At 43.9% G+C, this 20183-nt stretch overlaps 1 protein-coding gene across 3 annotated transcripts in view; it reads left to right on the top strand.

Annotated features, from left to right (window-relative positions):
• LOC140495713 (probable G-protein coupled receptor 174) overlaps positions 1-4814 on the top strand; it is a 28776-nt gene extending 23962 nt beyond the window's left edge. For all 3 annotated transcript variants that reach the window (XM_072594733.1, XM_072594734.1, XM_072594735.1), the window contains exon 3: positions 2650-4814. In XM_072594733.1, the coding sequence (XP_072450834.1) occupies positions 3291-4250 (960 nt within the window). In that variant the 5' untranslated portion in view covers positions 2650-3290 and the 3' untranslated portion in view covers positions 4251-4814. The remainder of the gene's footprint in view (positions 1-2649) is intronic.
• Positions 4815-20183: the final 15369 nt, after the last annotated feature.

Here is a 20183-nt window from a genome sequence, read left to right on the forward strand (position 1 = left end):
TCTGTAGCCTTCTCTGCTTTAAGGATCCCCAGACTACCTAGACTGTCTTTGTAAGTAAATCTTTCCAGTCTATTCTTCCTATTGCGTGGTGACCAGTCATCACATGTCTGGATCAGATCTCGCTTGGGATCATAGTGTGCCAATACGTTAGACAATGATAGCTGCTTCTTCACTTCCCGAAAGGCGAGAAGACGTTTTCCAAAGCTGGCCCTTTATCAATAGCAGGTGTAAGGGTACCAGAATGCAGGCAAGTCACGGATGAACTTTCCACAATAATTCACCAATCCAAGGAAAGACCTAAGCTCTGGTACAGACGTGTGAAGCCAGGGTACGTTTGATCGCCCTCACTTTACCATCCAATGGGTGTAACCCAGTCTTGTCAAACCTATGGCCAATTTGGGTCACTTGGGGTGTTTGGAACACACATTTTTCCCTTCCAAAGCATGTGCCCATCTTGGAAAAACATCTGAGGACCAAGTCAAGTTCATTATGTGTCTTCCCTTTTATAAGCACATCATCCAGACAAATGGTGAACTTGGGTAGACTTTGTAAAATGTTCTCCATTGTCAACTGAAAAATGTCAAAAGCTGATGATACCCCAAATGGCAGTCTCATAAGTTGGTACAATCCCTTCTGGTATTAATTGTAACATACATCTGGGAATCCTTATCTAACTGTAGTTGCAAGTATGCAAGGCTCATGTCCAGCTTTGTGAAGGACAGCACCCCTCTCCCTATTAGCCTTGTGTGTAGATTTCCCTTTCGGGAAGTGAAGAAGCAGCTATCATTGTCTAATGTATTGGCACACTATGATCCCAAGCGAGATCTGATCCAGACATGTGATGACTGGTCACCACCCAATAGGAAAAATAGACTGGAAAGATTTACTTACGAAGAGAGTCTAGGTAGTTTGGGTGTTTATCCAGTTGTGAGGAATGGTTTACGATATGTTTAAAATTCCCACAAAGGCGAACCAACTGATTGGGCTTCATAATCAGTATGACCCTTAAACTGTACTGTTTTGATGATTCCTTCACCTGCCAGCCTCCTGATTTCATAGATCATAGAATCCCTACAGTGTGGAAACAGGCCCTTCAGCCCAACAAGTCCACACCGATCCTCCCAATGGTAACCCACTCAGGCCTATTCCCCCTACCCTGCATTTACCAATGACTAATGCACCTAACCTACACATCCCTGAACACTATGGGCAATTTAGCACAGCCAATTCACCTAGCCTACACATCTTTGGACTGTGAGAGAAAACTGGAGTAGCCGGAGGAAACCCATGCAGACACAGGGAGAATGTGCAAACTCCACACGGCCAGTCGCCCGAGGCTGGAATCGAACCCAGGCTGAGGCTGTGAGGCAGCAGTGCTAACCACTGAGCCACCATGCTGCCCTTCTGCCTCTACTTTTTCCCATAAGGCAAATAGCACTGGGTGGGCCTTGCAGGATATGGAATTGCTTCTTGGTTAACGTACAAGGTGGCCTTAGCTTCTTTGATAGAGCCTAGACCTTCCTGAAAAACTTCCAGGTATTTAATTATGATTTCACTCTGGCAGCCATTTTCTAATCGAAAAATATGGAGCCAGTCTGTGAAGGTTCCCTGGTACAGGTTCTCAGTCTAGCTGAGGTGATGTTATGCAAACCGATGATTGGAGTCCAGAGCGAATTTCGTCATAGACTGGTTCTGCAATCAGTCATACAACCTGACTAGTTGCATTAGAACCGGGGACCATTTAACCAGACATTTATTTTGGTTCTGATTTGGATGTTGCTAAGCAAATTGACTGTTCCAAGCCAGATGTAGGGAAGCTTTCCAGGGTGTGCATTCTCCTGGACACCAGCCTAAGAGCTCTCTTACTCAGTTCAGGCTTAGTAGGACTCTTTTGATGTCTCAAGTCACCACAGAAATAACTCCAGAGGCCAATATCCCGTCACCAAGTCACCTTTTATTTACACATACATATTAATTGACAAGGGCTAGCTTTCTCATAGCCAGTGAACCGAACCTCTGATATTTGGTTCTGAGGAAGATGGACATTATTTAGTACTATATATGTGTAAATAAAGGGTGACAGGGTGACTTGGTGACAGGATATCTGCCTCTATGGAGTTATTTCACTGTCCTATCACTCTTTCCTCTCTTCTTCCCTTCCATCACTGCTGCCTTCCGAACCCTCCTGAGGCTCTTACGTTTGTTTACAGTTGATAAATCTATGATCTTGCAGGTAAAAAAGTACAAACCTGAAACATTAACTGGGCTTGCAGTTCACAGATGCTTTCCAGTAAATCTTTCTTTATACTTCAAAACTTCATCATTGAGTGTAACCTGTTTAAGTGACAGTCTACTGTGATGAAAGGTATTAGAGAAATATACGCTCTTTTTATTTAGTGTAGGACAATTAGCACACCGAGAAATGGAGATTCATTGTGAATCTTGAAGCTGAATAAAGCCTATATGATCATTTAAGTAATGATGTTTTCAGATTCTGAAGCCTTTCCTGGTGTTGCAGTAATCTATGTGTATACATACACTCAACAAGCCCATAAATGCAACAACAATGTTTAGTGTAATTTCTGTTCAGGCAAGCAACGATCACTTGGCTTGAGCTTAATCTCTGTTTTAAATCTGTTACTTTTCCAGAAAGCTAGCTTCGGATAAACCCTTGACAGAAAAGCTGAGAAGAGACTTTGAAATGTGTTGAATAACTCTCTCTTATCTAAACCATCAACTGAGCTGCACATGGGAGTGGGGCAGAGGAAACGATTCTCGACATTACCCAACACAGTTCTCGCTGCATAAAGCAGAAGTGAGCTTCGCCAGCAACAATATCACAAGAGATAAAACACAGAGCAGTTGTCTGAAATGTCACCAAGAGCTAACCAAGGAGGAAAATGGGTGCGAGAAAAACACCATTAAGCGACAGTGGGGGTACATTGAAGGATACTCTTAGACATGCACACCAAGCCAATGGCAAGGACTCATTAAATTCTGTACGTTCATTTTCTCTTTGGGTTTTCAAATCCCACATCCAAATAATGTCTACAGCCTGAGTTAGTATTGGATTATTTTCAGCTTCAAATCAAGTTTATTGATTCAGAAAGACAAAGCAATTTGAAGAGTTGATATTGCTGTATTCAAAGATCTGTGAATTGGTATTCCCTTATGAATTTCCTCTCTTGACTCTCTTCTCTTCCCAATCCAAGGAACCATTTTTTTCACGTTTATAGCCTCTACACCCAGACTCAGCCTGATTCATTCTCAAAAACAAAGGTAATTGAAAAATGTCGAACGATTCATCCAGCTGTAGCGATGATCGGAGTACAACTAACTTCCTGTATGCCATCATGTATGCTGTCATATTTGTACCGGGCTTAATAGCTAATGTCCTGGCGCTATGGGTGTTCCATGCTTATGTTAAGGAGACAAAGCGGGCAGTGATTTTCATGATTAACTTGGCCATTGCTGACGTGGCACAGGTCTTGTCTTTACCACTCCGGATTTTCTACTACTTGCACCAGGCCTGGCCTTTTGGCAGCTTTTTGTGCATGTTTTGTTTCTACCTTAAGTACGTGAACATGTATGCAAGCATCTTCTTCCTGGTCTGCATCAGTATCCGACGGTGCCTCTTCCTGATCCAACCTTTCAAATATAATGATTGTAAGCGCAGGTACGACGTCTATGTGAGTATTGTAGGGTGGCTCCTGGTGGGTGCCGCTTGCCTGCCCTTCCCTTTAGTGAGGCACGACACAAAAAACAGCTCTAGCAACTTCACTCGCTGCTTTGCAGACCTACCGATAACTGAAATTGGCATCGCTACCTCTGTTGTCATGGTAACTCTGGCTGAACTAACAGGCTTTGTGCTACCTCTAGCCATCACATTGATCTGCTCTTGGAAAACCATCATGACCTTGCGAGAGAAGAACCCAGTTTTACAAGATAGTGGGGAAAAGAAGAAAGCTTTGAAGATGGTGCTGACATGCAGCATGGTCTTCCTGGTCTGCTTTGCACCATATCACATTACCTTCCCTTTGCATTTTCTGGCGATAACTGGTCGTATTGAAGACTGCTTCACCAGGAAGATCATACTGACCTTTCACCCCATTGCGCTCTGTCTCGCCAGCCTGAACTGCTGCCTGGATCCAGTCATATACTATTTCACAACAGAAGAATTCAGGAGAAGACTGTCACGGCAAGAAATCTGTGAAAACGATATTCAGCTCAACTCCAAGGAATATGGTTGAAGGAAGTGCTAAGGGTAACATGTTCAATATTCAGCTGCTTTGCAAAACTGAACATAAGCGACACAGAAAGGTCAGCGAGTGTCAGCCTGACTGCCATGATGTAATTTTTATTTTTCAATGTTATTTAGCCTATTTATATGATGTACTTGTATATGTTGGTTTTTTTTTGCTACAAAAATGTGAATCTTTACAATGGTGAAGAGTTTAAAAATACTTACGTGGAGTGTTCTATTTTGAGAATTTTTCAGAGGAAAGCCAAGTGGGCTCAAAGAGTCGGCAGATCACATGTAGTGATCCCTCTGTTGCCCAGTGATGTGCCTTAAATAGATTTGCAGAGTGACATTTCAGTTCCGTAGTGAGATTTCCACTTCCTACTTCAACCATGATGGTCATTGTAAGTCTGCTGTATTAATGTCAAACCATAGGGGAAACACACATTAAAGTTTGATGTTAATTTGACTGATGACAAAGTAAACTGGGTTAAGAAGTCATTCAAAACAAGTAAATATTCCAGCCAATTAATTGAGCCCAGGTAACTAAAATAAAATCTTGGTTTTTTTTTAAAAGAAATCTATTTTCGTCTTTGCATCTTTCAAACTCTTTTTTTTTCCATTATGATGCAATGCATTCTCTCATAAAGCAATGGTTAGGCTCCAGAAATTATTGTTATGCACGCTAATATAAATACAGTGCTCTGATGTGAGTACGCAAATATTGAAACCAGGATCAGTTTCAGAATCGTAGAGCTGAGAATGAGGACTCCATTAAAATGATGGGCCTTTACTGGTAATATGTTCAGTATCAGGAGAAAAGCTGCTACTCCCTATTGAGCGTTTTCCAGCTGTAGTATCTGACATTGCTTATTAATGAGTCATCACAACCAAAAGAAAAAAAAACTCAAACCCAAAAGTTTAGGTTTCTTCTAAAGACAGGCTGTTAAAAGCCCAAATTTCTCAGAAGCTGTGTTCACTGAAGACCTCATGAATATTTTGAGGAACTAGATTGAAGGATTGATCATTTACATCATAATTAAATGACCAGTCTCACATTCTGCAAAATATTTAGAACTGTTTAACACTGTTTACTTAGCATTGAGATGCGTGATCCACAGTGCTGACTCTGCAGTGTTGATGATCTCTCTTTAACTCGAGCTCACAAAACTAAATAGCTCAACTTCTGAAGTAAGACATATACAGGCTGAATTAGACAAGGCACCCTGATAGCACCCACCACCCCTGGCTAAAATGTCATAGAGAACTTGCCTAAGAGGCAAAAGGCTGTCCCTCAACTGTTCAGTAACTCTCTTTTATTCACTCGTGGAATGTTGACATTGCTGGGCTGGCCAGCATTTATTGCCTGTCCCTAGTTGCCCTTGAGAAGGTGGTGGTGAGCTGCCTTCTTGAACTGCTGCAGTCCACCTGCTGTAAGTTGACCCACAATGCCATTACAGAGGGAATTCCAGGATTCTAACCCAGTGACAATGGAAGAACAGTGATATATTTCCAAGTCAGGATAGTGAGTACTTTTGAGGGGAACTTGAAGGTGGTGGTATTCCCATGTATCTGTTGCTCTCGTCCTTCTCGATGGAAGTGGTCATTGGTTTAGTCTAAGCATTTTTGGTGAATTTCTGCAGTGCTTGTTGTGGATGGTACACACTGCTGCTACTGAGCTTCAGTGTAGAGGGAGTGGATCCTTGTGGATATGGTGCCAATCAAGTGGGCTGCTTTACCCTTGATGGTATCCAGCTTCTTGAGTATTGTTGGAGCTGTATCCATCCAGGCAAGTGGGGAGTATTCCATCAAACTCATGACTTGTGCCTTGTAAATGGTGAAAACAAGGTAAAAACAATGATTGCAGATGCTGGAAACCAGATTCTGGATTAGTGGTGCTGGAAGAGCACAGCAGTTCAGGCAGCATCCAAGTAGCTTCGAAATCGACGTTTCGGGCAAATGAAGGGCTTTTGCCCGAAACATCGATTTCGAAGCTACTTGGATGCTGCCTGAACTGCTGTGCTCTTCCAGCACCACTAATCCAGAACCTTGTAGTTGGTGGACAGGCTTTGGGAGGTGAAGTACTTGTCGCATTATTCCTAACCTCTGCCCTATTGGCTGGTAACTGGCTGGAGGCAGGATTTCTGCCCCTCCATGGACGTGAAGGCCCACTTCAAAGAGCAGTTTGTCATACAGAAAGGTAGCATTCTCCTGTACCAGCAGCACCAGGAGGAGCAGTGGTCACTGCTGGTACTGCACCTGAGGCAACAGGAGGATTGGAATGTTGTAAATGCTTTAGGAGGTGGGTGTCTGGTCTCAAAGGCCATGGGGGCAGAGAAATCTGGAGGGGGCTATACCTGTGCAGGAGCGGTCCTTCCATGAGCCCAGTTTGGAAGAGGGTGTTCTGCTCCCCACTCAGCACAATCTTGCCAGGCTGGCCACTTGCTGTGGGTTTCTCGTGCTGTCATGTGATTTGACCACTTGCAGTTCTCATTTGACTCACAGGCTACCAGGCAACTCAATGCCACCCAGTCAATGGTAAAGTGGCGGTAGGGTTGGGGAGATTCACTCCACTCAATATGGATTCAATATGACCCTGCCCACACTGACAGTGGAAAATGAAGTCCCCCAAGCTGTGTCTCTTGGAGAGACATAGTCTGCATTTTATATCCTTCCATCAAACACTTGCATAAAAAATACTTTCTGGAAACAAATTTAACAAAATGGCTCTAATTACAACATTGTGATCTCATGTCGTAATCAATAACATGATCAAGTTGTGGCAGTTTTTAATCAATTTGAGTTTATAACTTAGCTTTGATCAGCGTGGTTCCATTAGTTGTTCGCTTTATCTCAGGACAGGAGATCGTGGGTTCATATCTCACATCAGGATTTAATCACACAGTCTATAACAGTATGGTGCAGCACTGAAGCATGGTTTATGATTGGAGGTTTTGCATTCTTTTATCAGGATACATCAAGCACCTGCCTGTTTAGTGTGTAAAAAGTCACTGTCAAAATAGAGCAGGGAGTTCTCCTCATGTCCTACTGATCAATTCTTATCCAGCAAACGACACTGCTAAAATACAGATCAATTATCCATTCATCTCATTTGCTGAAATTCCTGGTGTATCAGTTGGCTGCGAAAATAGCCTACATTCATCGTGAGACCTATTTGGCCTGCATGAAGACAGTACATTGAAGCACGTGGTTGCTTTCTTCTTTGAGGAGGTGAAAAATTAGAAACGGGATCCAAAGGGTAAATAGTGTAACAGCACAAGCCTCCTGTGCAGTTTTGATAGTAATGTATTAGAAATAATTGTCTATTTGATTGTTACCTAGAAAATACCCATTTTGTCAAAGCTTTTCATCTTGCATTCATCAGGACAGTTTGCAAGAATGCCAACTCAAGGGAAAAATCAACATTTATACTGCATGAGAAGAGAATGCTGATAGTGGATTCTGATTGGAGAATGCACCTATCATCAAACAAATATGAGATGTGAACTTTGGTGCCAGTGAGATTCCGTGTTTCTAGACTATAAATTCCAAAGTTTGGTAGATTGTATCAACAGCATATTCCTTTGGCTGTTTATACCAAATGTCCTGTTTGTTGCTTGTGACTATACCTGACCAGCTTGCAAAAGCGCACAAAGCAGTGTCCAACATTAGATGTGATTCTGCAATTGGACGGCATTTGCTGGATAAGCCTGTGTGTGCAACTGATTTAAAATTGGTCACAGCATGATGCACTTGTGTACCAAGTGCACTGAGCCCTGTTCTTCGCAGAGAGAAAGAACATGTACATGCACTGAGGTTGTTTCAACTCTCAATATAGATAACAGTCACTTTCTGATTCATTTCCTATGGCAGTGCTCTGAATGGAGCCAACTTATTTGGTTTAAAATCTAAACAAAGCTTGACAGTTCACTGTCAATCAGCATTAGTGTGTGCTTCTCTATGGGAATGCCTGAAACCAGGAGTCCATCTGATAACAAACCAACACCTTCCTGCCATGCAGTATAAATATCAGTTTTCCCTTTAAATTGATACACTTTTCAGAACAATTTGCAAGTATAAGATGAAAGCTTCCATAAAAAGTGTATTATGGAGGGTCTGTCTGGAAATAGCCAGGAATAGCAATAATTGCCTGAAATGCTGATTGAACCTGTTGAATATTACTTCGTACATTATCCACCATCTTTCACTCAAACCAACAAGAATTTGGTCTCACTTTGTGCTTCACAGTCACAGGTAGGTTCCACACTTCATAATTTCAGGTCATGTTTTAAGTATTTTATTCAGGATAGCACAGACATTTTTGAGTCTGAAATTTCGGGAAGTGAAAGGTGATCTGAATCCTACTGTTTAAGATTCCGAAAGGATTCAATAAAGCAGATAGAGCAGAACTGGAAATCGAGATCAAGGAGGCATCATTTTAAAATGAGAGTTGGACCATTTCTGAATGAAATCGGAATGCTTTTTCTCTTACTCAAAAGTGAAAATCTGTATTGCTCTCTCCGACAAAGGTCAGTGACAATGTGGACAATTGGAGCTTTCAGGACTCAGAATAAAGTATTTTGGGAGAAAGTGAGGACTGCAGATGCTGGAGATCAGAGCTGAAAATGTGTTGCTGCAAAAGCGCAGCAGGTTAGGCAGCATCAAAGGAACAGGAGAATCGACGTTTCGAGCATGAGCCCTTCTTCAGGAATTAGGAAAGTGTCTCACCTTCCTCATTCCTAAAGTATTTTGGGGTAAAGTTATCAAGAAATATGGAGCTGAGGTGAATAAATGGAGTAGGGATGCATACCAGCCCTGATCCAAATGAATGGTTGGACAGGTCGGATAGCTAATTTCTCAAATTCCTGCACCAAAAAGATGTGGAGGGGCAAAGTGTAATCTCAGTGACTAATCAATCTAACCAAAAGTCCTTGACCCCAAACATTGAACAGAATTTAACTGCCATGGTGGTGGTGATTGGGTAGAAGGGGTTGTGTTCATTGTCAACATGGGTTAAATCCTTGGAAAATGCTGGCGGGTTGGAAAACCTCCAAAGTTGGTAAAAACAATGACTGCAGATGCTAGAAACCAGATTCTGGATTAGTGGTGCTGGAAAAGCACAGCAGTTCAGGCAGCATCCGAGGAGCAGGAAAATCGATGTTTCGGGCAAAAGCCCTTCATCAGGAGTACAGTGATGAAGGGCTTTTGCCCAAAGCATCGATTTTCCTGCTCCTCGGATGCTGCCTGAACTGCTGGGCTTTTCCAGCACCACTAATCCAGAAACCTCCAAAATTCCACTCCTTACTAAGTTCCAATGATTCGTGAAGAGCAGTACAGCCCTCCCCACCCCAGAGATGTTGTGTTGGTTATTAAATCTGTGGCTAATCAGTTAATTCAATCATTAAACCTGAATTCTGGATTCAGCAGCCCAGCCAAGAGGGATTTTCCAAGATCTTTAAAAACTGTCAGGAGCACAGGGCCTGCATGTGGGAAAGAGTCTAACTTCACTGGTTCACCAGGTATTTCCAACTCTCTAGGAGTCTTTTCACCCATGATGGACTGTACTGACTTTGAGCTGCACTTCCCAGATGTTAGTGTTCACTGTAGCATTGGAACAGCTTATCTAGCTCCAGTGTGGAGCTCTGGTGAGGCACAGGAAGAACAGCCAGTCTACTATCAGACAAAGCAAACATAATACTAGCAGCAGCACTGGCTGCTATCTCCTCAGACACATAGCCCCCTCCCCCCAACACAAAGGGGATCCAGCTCCAATGCAGGCAGAGGATCAGCCCTCTTGATAAGTTTGAGTGCCATTGCATCGAGGTTCAGGCTAACCTGGCAGGTCATTGCTGATGTCTGCAGCTACCTTCACTGCCTCTGACCACCTTGGCTGGCTCTGACTGAGGCTCAAGCCCACCAATTTACCAGTTCCTTGCCTTTCTCTAGAGCCGTGCGTTGTCGATTGCAAAGTGACAAAGCAGCGAGTTAGGAACCTGGGAGGCAGAATCGCTGTGGAGAGGGTAGCCTGACTGTTTGCGGTGTGAGGGACTAGTGTGAGATGGTGATGAGAACAGGGAGAGTGTGAGAGCTGATTGATGGGAATGTGCTTGCAAAGACAGGAAGGAGTGGAGCTGCAAGATATATTCTGAAGAACCTTATGCAGGAAAATGCTGGGGGAGTTAGATTGTGAAGGCTGGTGCTGGGTAGTGAGATGCCTCTCACACTTCCTGTCCTCTTGAGATCGCTGTACAGCTTACAGCACTGAATCCAGACTGGAGGGATCACACTTCTGCTGCTGCTCACTTCCAACCTCACCCATTTGGTTTGAAAAGTTGGCCTTATTCATCTGGGGGAAGTAGTATTTCACTGCAGTCCCTCACAGCCTGCAACAGAACCTAAAGGGAAGAGTAAGAGGCCTGAGAGATGGGTGATGGAGGGAGAGGAAACATGCCCACATCTCCGTTTCATTCCACTGGTTGTTGAGACCACAGGAACAAAGGCAGCATTGTCTTTCCCATCACTACCAGGGTCCCTTTAGCTTGAGTCCTTCCTATGACAGGATGCAGATTCTCAACACATCCAAACTGTTATTGATCAGGAAACCCAAAGTGGGGACGTTAATATATTGGTGGTAAAAACAATGACTGCAGATGCTGGAAACCAGATTCTGGATTAGTGGTGCTGGAAGAGCACAGCAGTTCAGGCAGCATCCAAGTAGCTTTGAAATCTTGGTTGAGTTAAATAACCAAAGTGAATCTTGCATCTCCGAATAACTGGATCCTGGAACAGCTGGCTTTCCACCTCCTTCCTCTCCAGAAGTATGTTTATTTCAATAAAATTCTACCCTTTGACTCAAGTTCTCTCTCCAAAATGCTATCTGACCCATTGAGTGTTTCTGCTACACATTTTATTTTGATTCAGATTTCTAACTTCTGCTTTTGCACATTTTATCAAATGTGTTTGCTTTTGCTGAAGTCCTCTTGCAATGTTAAACATTGTACATCTAAAGCAACTGTTCCAAAGCAAATGTTTTGGGTATGTTTGGAAAACCATCAAGCTTCAATTAAATCTGAGCGGAACCTCACAACACCAAGGACCTGGGTTCAATTCCATCCTCGGGCAATTGGCTTTGTGGAGTTTACACTTTCTCCTCATGTCAGCATGGGTTTCCTCTGAGTGCTCTGGTTTCCTCCCACTGTCCAAAGATGTGCAGGTTAGGTGGATCAGCCATGCGAAATCACCCATAGTGTCCAGGGATTGGGTGTGTTAGCCATGGGAAATGCAGGATTACTGGGATAGGGTGTGGATGCGATGACCTTTGGAGGATTGGTGTGAACCTGTTGAGCCAAATGGCCTGTTTCCACACTGGAGGGATTCTATAAACGGAAATTCATGGAAAATCTCAGCAGGTCTGGCAGCATCTGTGGAATGAAATCAGAGTTAATGTTTTGGATCCAGTGATCCTTCTTCAGATCTAATTCAGGCTCAGATCTGAAGAAAGGTCATCAAACTCGAAACATTATCTCCGACTTCTCTCCACAGATGCTACCAAACCTGCTGAGGTTTTCCAGCAATTCCTGTTTTTATTTCTGATTTGCAGCATCCATAGTTCTTTCATTTTATTTTCAATTAAATCAGCCCTTGAACTATCTGATAGACTGAATGATGAAGAGCTGTCGCAACACTGTTGGAGCCAGGTGGAGCATGTGGGCTCATGTTTTGTGCAACTCAGACTTGTGGTTTACAAGAACGTGTTTGGAGGGCTGTTCAACTTGAGCTTTGTTTGTCAGAGCCTTAAAGATTTTGCAGTCTTGCCACTTCCTTTCTAAATGTGTTGTTGTTTTGAAACAATGAATGACAGGAGCTGGCAGAGAGTAAGTGGGCTGAATGGCCTCTTCCTGTGCAGTGCATTCATTGTAATTTCATAATGCAGAATGCCACTGGACCACTAAGGCAGAAATCATAGTATCCTAACCTCTTCCCTACCATTACTCTAGAACCATTCTGTGCATGGTTATGCTTAGGTTGATGCACAATTTGCTCCACTCTTTTTCAACCCCTCTCAGCTGGTGATAACTAAATTTAAAAATTCCCTTTTAGGAACAGGCTCTTACACTTTAACGAAAATTTAGCTCACTGGAAAATAAAGGAGCCAATGATCAAGGTTTTCTCAAGGTAAGAGCAAGGAACTTTGCAAACCCTGAGGAAAAATAATAAAAAGCTGGACATCAAACATACACACACATGCAGTACCCTCTCCCTGTATACACACACACAGTTGCCAGTCCCTGTATGCATACGCACACAAGCAGTTCCCTCTCCGTGCATGCACACACTCAGTTCCCACCCCCTGCATACACACACGCACAGGCTGTTACCTCTCCCTACATACAAACACACACTCAGTTCCCACCCCCTGCATACACACACGCACAGGCTGTTACCTCTCCCTACATACAAACACACACTCAGTTCCCACCCCCTGCATACACACACGCACAGGCTGTTACCTCTCCCTACATACAAACACACACTCAGTTCCCACCCCCTGCATACACACACGCACAGGCTGTTACCTCTCCCTACATACAAACACACACTCAGTTCCCACCCCCTGCATACACACACGCACAGGCTGTTACCTCTCCCTACATACAAACACACACTCAGTTCCCACCCCCTGCATACACACACGCACAGGCTGTTACCTCTCCCTACATACAAACACACACTCAGTTCCCACTCCCTGTATACATACACAGGAAAAAACACTAACTATCCACCCAAATACTAGTAATTAAAATAAGACTGTGGCAGAGACAGGAGATACAGGTTACACATGTAAACAATCCTTAGAGTTTTAGACATGCTAACTTGAGAACACGATTGTTTAATAGTTGGCTTGTATCCTTAGTGTACTGAAGTTTAAAGATATTTTCAAATTCTTGGTGAGAGATTATTTCCCAAGTTACTCTTCCATTAGCCTTGTTTTCCAAAATGCTGACATGTAAACAGGAGGATAGAAAGAGACTTCAGGTGTTTTGCCACAAAATCATTTTTGCTTCTTTCTGCTCTGCTGCCCAAAAAGCAGCTATTGAAATATAGTTTTGTGTGTATTCCAGAGTCTAGCTTAATTGTTTTTCCAAGCTGCTTAACTGCCAGGCATTCATCTCTCTCAATAATTGAAATTACCATACATGTGGGAATTAAAGACAAGGTGCAAATTTCTTAACATTGATTCAACTGCCTGGCTTTGACATATTTTGAATAAAAATCTTAAATTCGGTTTGGTTTACTCTACAAGCATCTCCTGAAACTTGCCTCAATCTATGGTCAGCTATTTAGGTCCATGTTCTCCACCTTTTTAAAAACTATTTTAGTCCATGAAAAAACACAGGGATAACAATCAGCTGACGGAAGTTAAAATGGGATAGTGTATTTTCATCGTGATCATAACAACACAAAATAATCTACTAAATCACAGATTCAAAGTGGCTATTTTGAGAGTGTTTAACTTGCAGTGCAACTTAATTGGCATAACAACATTGAGCTAAGTTGGTCAAACAATAGTTTGTGTCTCTGTTTATGTAGCTTGTGGCTGCTGCCTGCTGATAAGAATTCTTTCACTGCACAATGACAAATTGGTTTAAACTCTACACTTGTTAAGCACACTGAAATGCTGGAACCACATTCATCCTGAGGTTTATTTTTTTCTACTTTTTCCAGTTAAAGATACTAGAGTAGAAGATATGGTTTTGAATGGTCAACTGTCAGATAAATCATATCGATAATATTTATAATGTTATTAAAGCACTGGCTGACTGACACAAGGAACAAGATTCTAAGTCGGGTGTTAGCTCAATACAGCACCTCTGGCTACTTTAAAGCCAGCTTGGTCTAGTATGTTTCAATGATGACTGAAATGTCCTAATGTGTAACAGGTCACCTCCCCTATGATCATGAACTGACACACATCCCAACTTTGAGCAATTGTTGGGGCTGATTTTACATCTGTAACATAAACAAAGTTTAAATGGACTGTGGACTGGGTTTTAGTTTGCGGGTGAGTTCTATTTGGACTGGGGTGGGTTTGGGGAGAGAGGGTGGTAACTTAGGGTGTTTTTTTTTGTAATCAGGATATTTGGCTGCAGGTCTGCTCTAAATCTATCTTGGTGCCAAAATCAATGAAAGCTGGTATATTGAGGGAGTCGTTGGATAATCATATGGATGATGATGGGATAGTGTTGGGTGATGGGCTTTGATTAGTTCACAGGTTGACACAACATCAAGGGCCAAAGGGCCTGTTCTGCGCTGTAATGTTCTATGAGTGACAGAGGCCATTGGGATGGGGTGAGAGTGCAGGGGCCACATGTGAAGGAAGATCACGGGCGCCACCTTGATTGTGGGAAATGGTCTGATATTCACAATAGGAAAACTCTAGTCGTGGCCATGTAGTTGGGTCAGGGGAGGGACAATGGGGAAAGTTGACTATGGCGTAGTGCTAAATGGTGTAACAGACAGCCACTTCAGGAGTGGGAAACACTGTGTAGTTTGTTGGGCCTGCACTGAGGCACTCTCAGCAAATCCTGGCCCACAAGGGGTGCCATAAAGTCTTTCAGGTTAAATTTTCAGTCCTTCTCACCTCCTCTTAAGTTGCCAAGACTCCCAAGGCCCAACTACATGGCCACGACTGGAGTTTTCCTATTGTGAATATCAGACCATTTCCCACAATCAAGGTGGCTCCCGTGATCTTCCTTCACATGTGGCCCCTGCACTCTCACCCCATCCCAATGGCCTCTGTCACTCATAGAACATTACAAGCTGTCTGGATGTGAAAAAAACAGAATGTGCTTCTTGGAACAAAGGCACACAGCTTGGTTACAACCTTCAAATGATCAACCCACTTCCTGTGACTGCATTATCTCTCCTTAGCCTCCTGTTAAGCTTCAATCAAAATCAGAATTGGATGCTTTTGGAGATAACTTGGCTACAGCACGATCCGAATTTTTTTTTTCCATCTCCCTTTGGTCGTCCATTCAGTGTAGGATTTAATCCCTGTAGGACCTCTCATAACCTTACCACCTCGCAGCATTTTACAAAGAAGTAGTTTTAGTCAGCTCTGATGAAGAATCATCTCGACGCAAAACATTAGCTTGCTGTTTCTCCACGTACACTGCCTGACCCGCTGTCATCTCCAGCACTTTTTGTTTTCAGTAGTTCCAGCCACCGTTGTGTCGGAGAAAAACTCAACAGTCGATTTTCATGCCCCGACTGAGATAATGTTCTGACAATGGTCAGAGTTTTCAGCAGAGGAGGTGGCCCTCCACAACTGGTGAAAAGTTAGGGCCCATGCTCAGGAAACCCTGGTTTAACAGCTGGCTGCTAACCAGGGAGCCCACCCCCTCCCTTAACCAGCCTGCAGTCAGGGTGTCAGATTTTACCTTGATTGCCCCAGGGTGAGTAGACCATCTAACCCCTCTTCTAGTAAAATTCCAGCAGGTGCTGATAGGTGATGGGAATAAGAACCTGTCATGTCACCCAAGTTTAACCTCTACTTCTGGAGAGGGGTAGGGTGTGGTATCACTGGCGAAAGTTTCGAGTGATGTGTTTTAATGGTGCTGGCGATGGGATAAACATTGGCCAGGACATCACACAGAATATCACTGCTCTGCTTCAAGTAGTTGTCTGGGGAACTTCTCTGAACAGTTTTAACGTCTTATTGAAAAGGCTGCACACCTGGCAATGCAGTATTCCGTCAATACTGTGCTAGTACATCAGGCTAAATCTTGAGATGAAAGGCTTAAGCCCGAAACGTCGATTCTCCTGCTCCACGGATGCTGACAGACATTCTGTGCATTTCCAGCACCACATTCTCATCTCTGATCTCCAGCATCTGCAGTCCTCACTTTCTCCTAATCTTTGAGTTCAAGATATGTGATATGTGTCTTGAACATCCTCTACCCTTCTGACTCGGAGACAATGCTGCTCCCGCTGAGACAAGGCTGGCCCATTCGTCTCACCCATGCCTTCTTACAGAATGTTGAGGCAGGATAAAAGGAATTATTGACGACTCTTCACCCCTTTCGTCAATGGAGGAGATTTCTGCTTGAAATGACCCACTGCTTTATCTTCCTGTGCTGAAGGCCAATAGGAGGACTGTGAGACTGTCTCTGCTTCCCTGCATTCCTATGGTTTGAGCTGACAATACTTCATCAAGATGACCCCACCACTGGATATCCAGGGATGCTGCGGAACACACAGAGATAGGTTTAATGAGTCACAAGTAACAACAAGTCATTTGGAAGCCCATTTTCTTTACCTTTTATTCATCTGATATCTAAGCTCTCAACGAATGTTATCACCTTTTCTTATCCCAGAACCATGGCAGTCAGTGATGGGTCTTCCGCTTGGAATTGCCCTCCAATCCTCAGAAGAAAGAATGGCTACCTGAAAGGATACCACCTGCACCAGAGATTGTCAATAAACCAACAGTTTAGGAATACAAGGTTTCCTTTTATGAGATGGAGTCAGAGATCTTTTTTCTCGTATAAGGTCATTGGGGGTCTAGGAAATTCTCTGCTCCAGAATACAATAGGGGCTGGATCACTCAAATTATTCAAGGACCAGATGGATAGATTTTTGCTTGATGAGCGATTGAAAGATAATGGGGGGGGGGGGGGTGGTGTTAGACAGGATAGTGGAGCTGAGGCCACAACCATATCATTGTAATCTTATTCAATGATAGACGCAGCTCTGATATGTAAATCTGCCCATACCTCACTTTTCCAAGTGGTTAATGAATAAAGAGGGTCAAGCTCTAATAGCAGGTTGTCAAGGTGGACCCAATCATGCAGATATATGCAAAAGACTGATAGCTATAATGAATAATTATTCAGAAACATCCCAATCACAATACAACATGCAAATCCATCTTTACATGGGGTTTCATATCAAAGCGATTGCTTTAAGAATTGTCTGTTTCCACTCTGGTGCCACCAGCAATATGTTTGCAGACTCCTCCCTGGTAGAGTCTATCATGAAATAACTTTTCAAAGTTGAAGTCTGCATTGGCAGGAGCGGAGTTATGTTGTCTACACGAAGACCGAATAACATGTAGCTGGCACTGCCCGTGACCTAATTGAGAGCTGTAGAGTCAGGACCACACGTGAGGTTTCCTTTTCTTTCACCTATTTAAACTATAAAACAATAAAGCATTGAGGCAGAAGTAGGCCACATAAGCCATTGAGGCAGGACTGCAGATGCTGGAGATTAGAGTCAAGATTAGAGTGGTGCTGGAAAAGCACAGCAGGCCAGGCAGCATCCGAGGAGCAGGACTATTCCTGATGAAGGGCTTTTGCCTGAAACATTGATTTTTCCCACTCCTTGGATGCTGCCCGGCCTGCTGTGCTCTTCCAGCACCACTCTAATCTTGACATATAAGCCACTGAGTCTGTTCACCCTTTCAATGAGATCATTGCTGTTCTGATAATCCTCAACGCTACTTTCTTCCTTTTCCCCATAATGCCTGATATGTTTACGGATTAGAAATCTGTATATCTCAGTCTTGAACATAATTAATGACCTAGCCTCAACATTTTTTTACGTGGAAACACATTCCATAGATTCACTACCCTCCAAGAGAAGAAATTTTTCCTCTGCCTTAAATGTGTCCCCCATAAGGACAAACAACCTCTGTACCTACCTTATCAAGCGCCGCCAGAACCTTATATTTTTAATTAATTGGACTATTACTCTCCAGATCCTCAGCACATGCCACTAATTATTTAACTTGCTTGTTTGAGCCTTTAAAACCTTGTTGGGATCGTTATGCCCACCTTGACACTGCCTTTTACTTGTTCCATCGCTTTTTCAATTTCATTTATATTCAATGCTGAAAATGTGTTGCTGGAAAAGCGCAGCAGGTCAGGCAGCATCCAAGGAGCAGGAGAATCGACGTTTCGGGCATGAGCCCTTCTTCAGGAATGAAGAAGTGCTCAGCACAGCATTCCTGAAGAAGGGCTCATGCCCGAAACGTCGATTCTCCTGCTCCTCGGATGCTGCTTGGCCTGCTGTGTTTTTCCAGCACCACATTTTTCAACTCTGGTGCTCCAGAATCTGCAGTCCTCACTTTCTCCTAATCAATATTGAGGTTGTATAGTGCCCTTTCTTGAGACAGAGCAAAACTCTGTGCTGTTCTGCAAGTGCCCCATGTCGCAGTTACTGAGAGCTGGAGAGAATCACACATTAAGATATAAATGTGAGTTGAAACTGAACCCAAATGATCCTCAACTACAGAACCTTTAGTAATTCACAAAACTTACCATTTCAGTGTATGCATCTGGTTTACTGAGCAATCAATCCCTCCAGTATCTGGAGGTGGAGGACTTCGGAACCTTGGAGCAATGCAGTATAAAGCATGAGGATATAATGGAGTAAAAAAGAGTACCATCTTTTAAACCTTTAATATTGTAAGAGTCATACCAGTGCAATCTTAATCATTTAGTTCAGGTTGCTTATGTTGGATGAAGTTGAATTTGTGGTGTTAAAAGTGGTGTTAAAAAGGAGGTCATGACACCAGACCGAGGCAGCATGGTCTGAGGTTGCCATGTAGATTGTTGCCAACACAACAGTGCAGTGGAATTCCCAGCAGTGTCACAAGAACATTAATGCCCTTCTCCACTATGCCAGGGTACGTGCCACACTTCTCTTTGCTCCTACATGCTCCATCCCTGCTACTGCACCGGCCTCCCACCAAGACCCATGCTCCACTACTCTCATTATTTGTCCACACCTTCATCCCAGTTCAGATACCCCAGAGGGACCGTCAGCTTTCCAAAGTGTGGGAGCACAATGTGGGCAGCACCTCACTGGGACAACTCCACCGCTGGTCCAGGAAGAACCAAGCCCGCTCGCACTCGGAAGACCATCAGAGATCAAGCACTCACTCAGCCCCGGGCAGGAGAGGACCCTGTGGGCTCAGTAATTAGGGACTTGGACCATATGCACAGGGAAGTACAGGAGCGGCAGACAGGGATATGGGGCACAATGGTTCTGATTGCCCAGAGGCTGCTGCAGTGCAGTGAGCCATGTAACCAGCTGTCTGCCTCCATAGACAGGTTGGCAGCAGCCAGGGAGAGGCTGGCACAGCATCCTGAGCGGCTGCTGGAGAAGAGCACACATCGACACTCCACTGCCTCGTCCACCGGTTCTCAGGACCGAACACATGGTGGCAGGGTGGAGGTTGGGGGGAAAGGAACCAACTGGGCACTCCAGGTGCCCCTTCCTCACAAAGTGACAAGATCGCGCTGGGAGACTCCCACACAGAGAAGGAACCACACACAGACAAAATCACAAAATCACAAAATCACTCCCAGGAGCTCCAGAGGTGGCCAGGCTCTCTAGCTCCACCCTGCCTACTCTTTTCGACACTGCTGAGGAGGGTTCACTAGCCTTGGGCAAGAAGACCAAGGCAGCACAGTGGCTCAGGGGTTAGCACTGCAGCTTCACAGCACCAGGGGTCCGGATTTGATTCCAGCCTCGGGCGACTGACTGGGTGACATTCCCCCAGTGTCTGTGTGGGTTTCCTCTGGGTGCTCCGGTTTCCTCCCACAGTGCAAAGATGTGCAGGTTAGGTGAATTGGCCATGCTAAATTGCCCATAGTGTTCAAGGATGTGCAGGTAAGGTGCATTAGTCAGGGTAAATATAGGGTAGGGTGAATGTGTCTGGGTGGGTGATGCTTCGGAGGGTCAGTGTGAATTTGTTGGGCCAAAGGGCCTGTTTCCACACTGTAAGGATTCTATGATTCTAAGACCCTCAGCATGTCTGGGTAGCCCAAACACAGTCACCCCTGGCAATGCCCAACTAAACCTCCAGGGCCAATGACTTCCATTCTAAGCAGAGTCCCTCTATCCCTGCTACAAAGCCAGTGATTACACTGAGATG

Source organism: Chiloscyllium punctatum, chromosome 25, assembly GCF_047496795.1.
Source record: "Chiloscyllium punctatum isolate Juve2018m chromosome 25, sChiPun1.3, whole genome shotgun sequence".
NCBI lineage: Eukaryota > Metazoa > Chordata > Chondrichthyes > Orectolobiformes > Hemiscylliidae > Chiloscyllium > Chiloscyllium punctatum.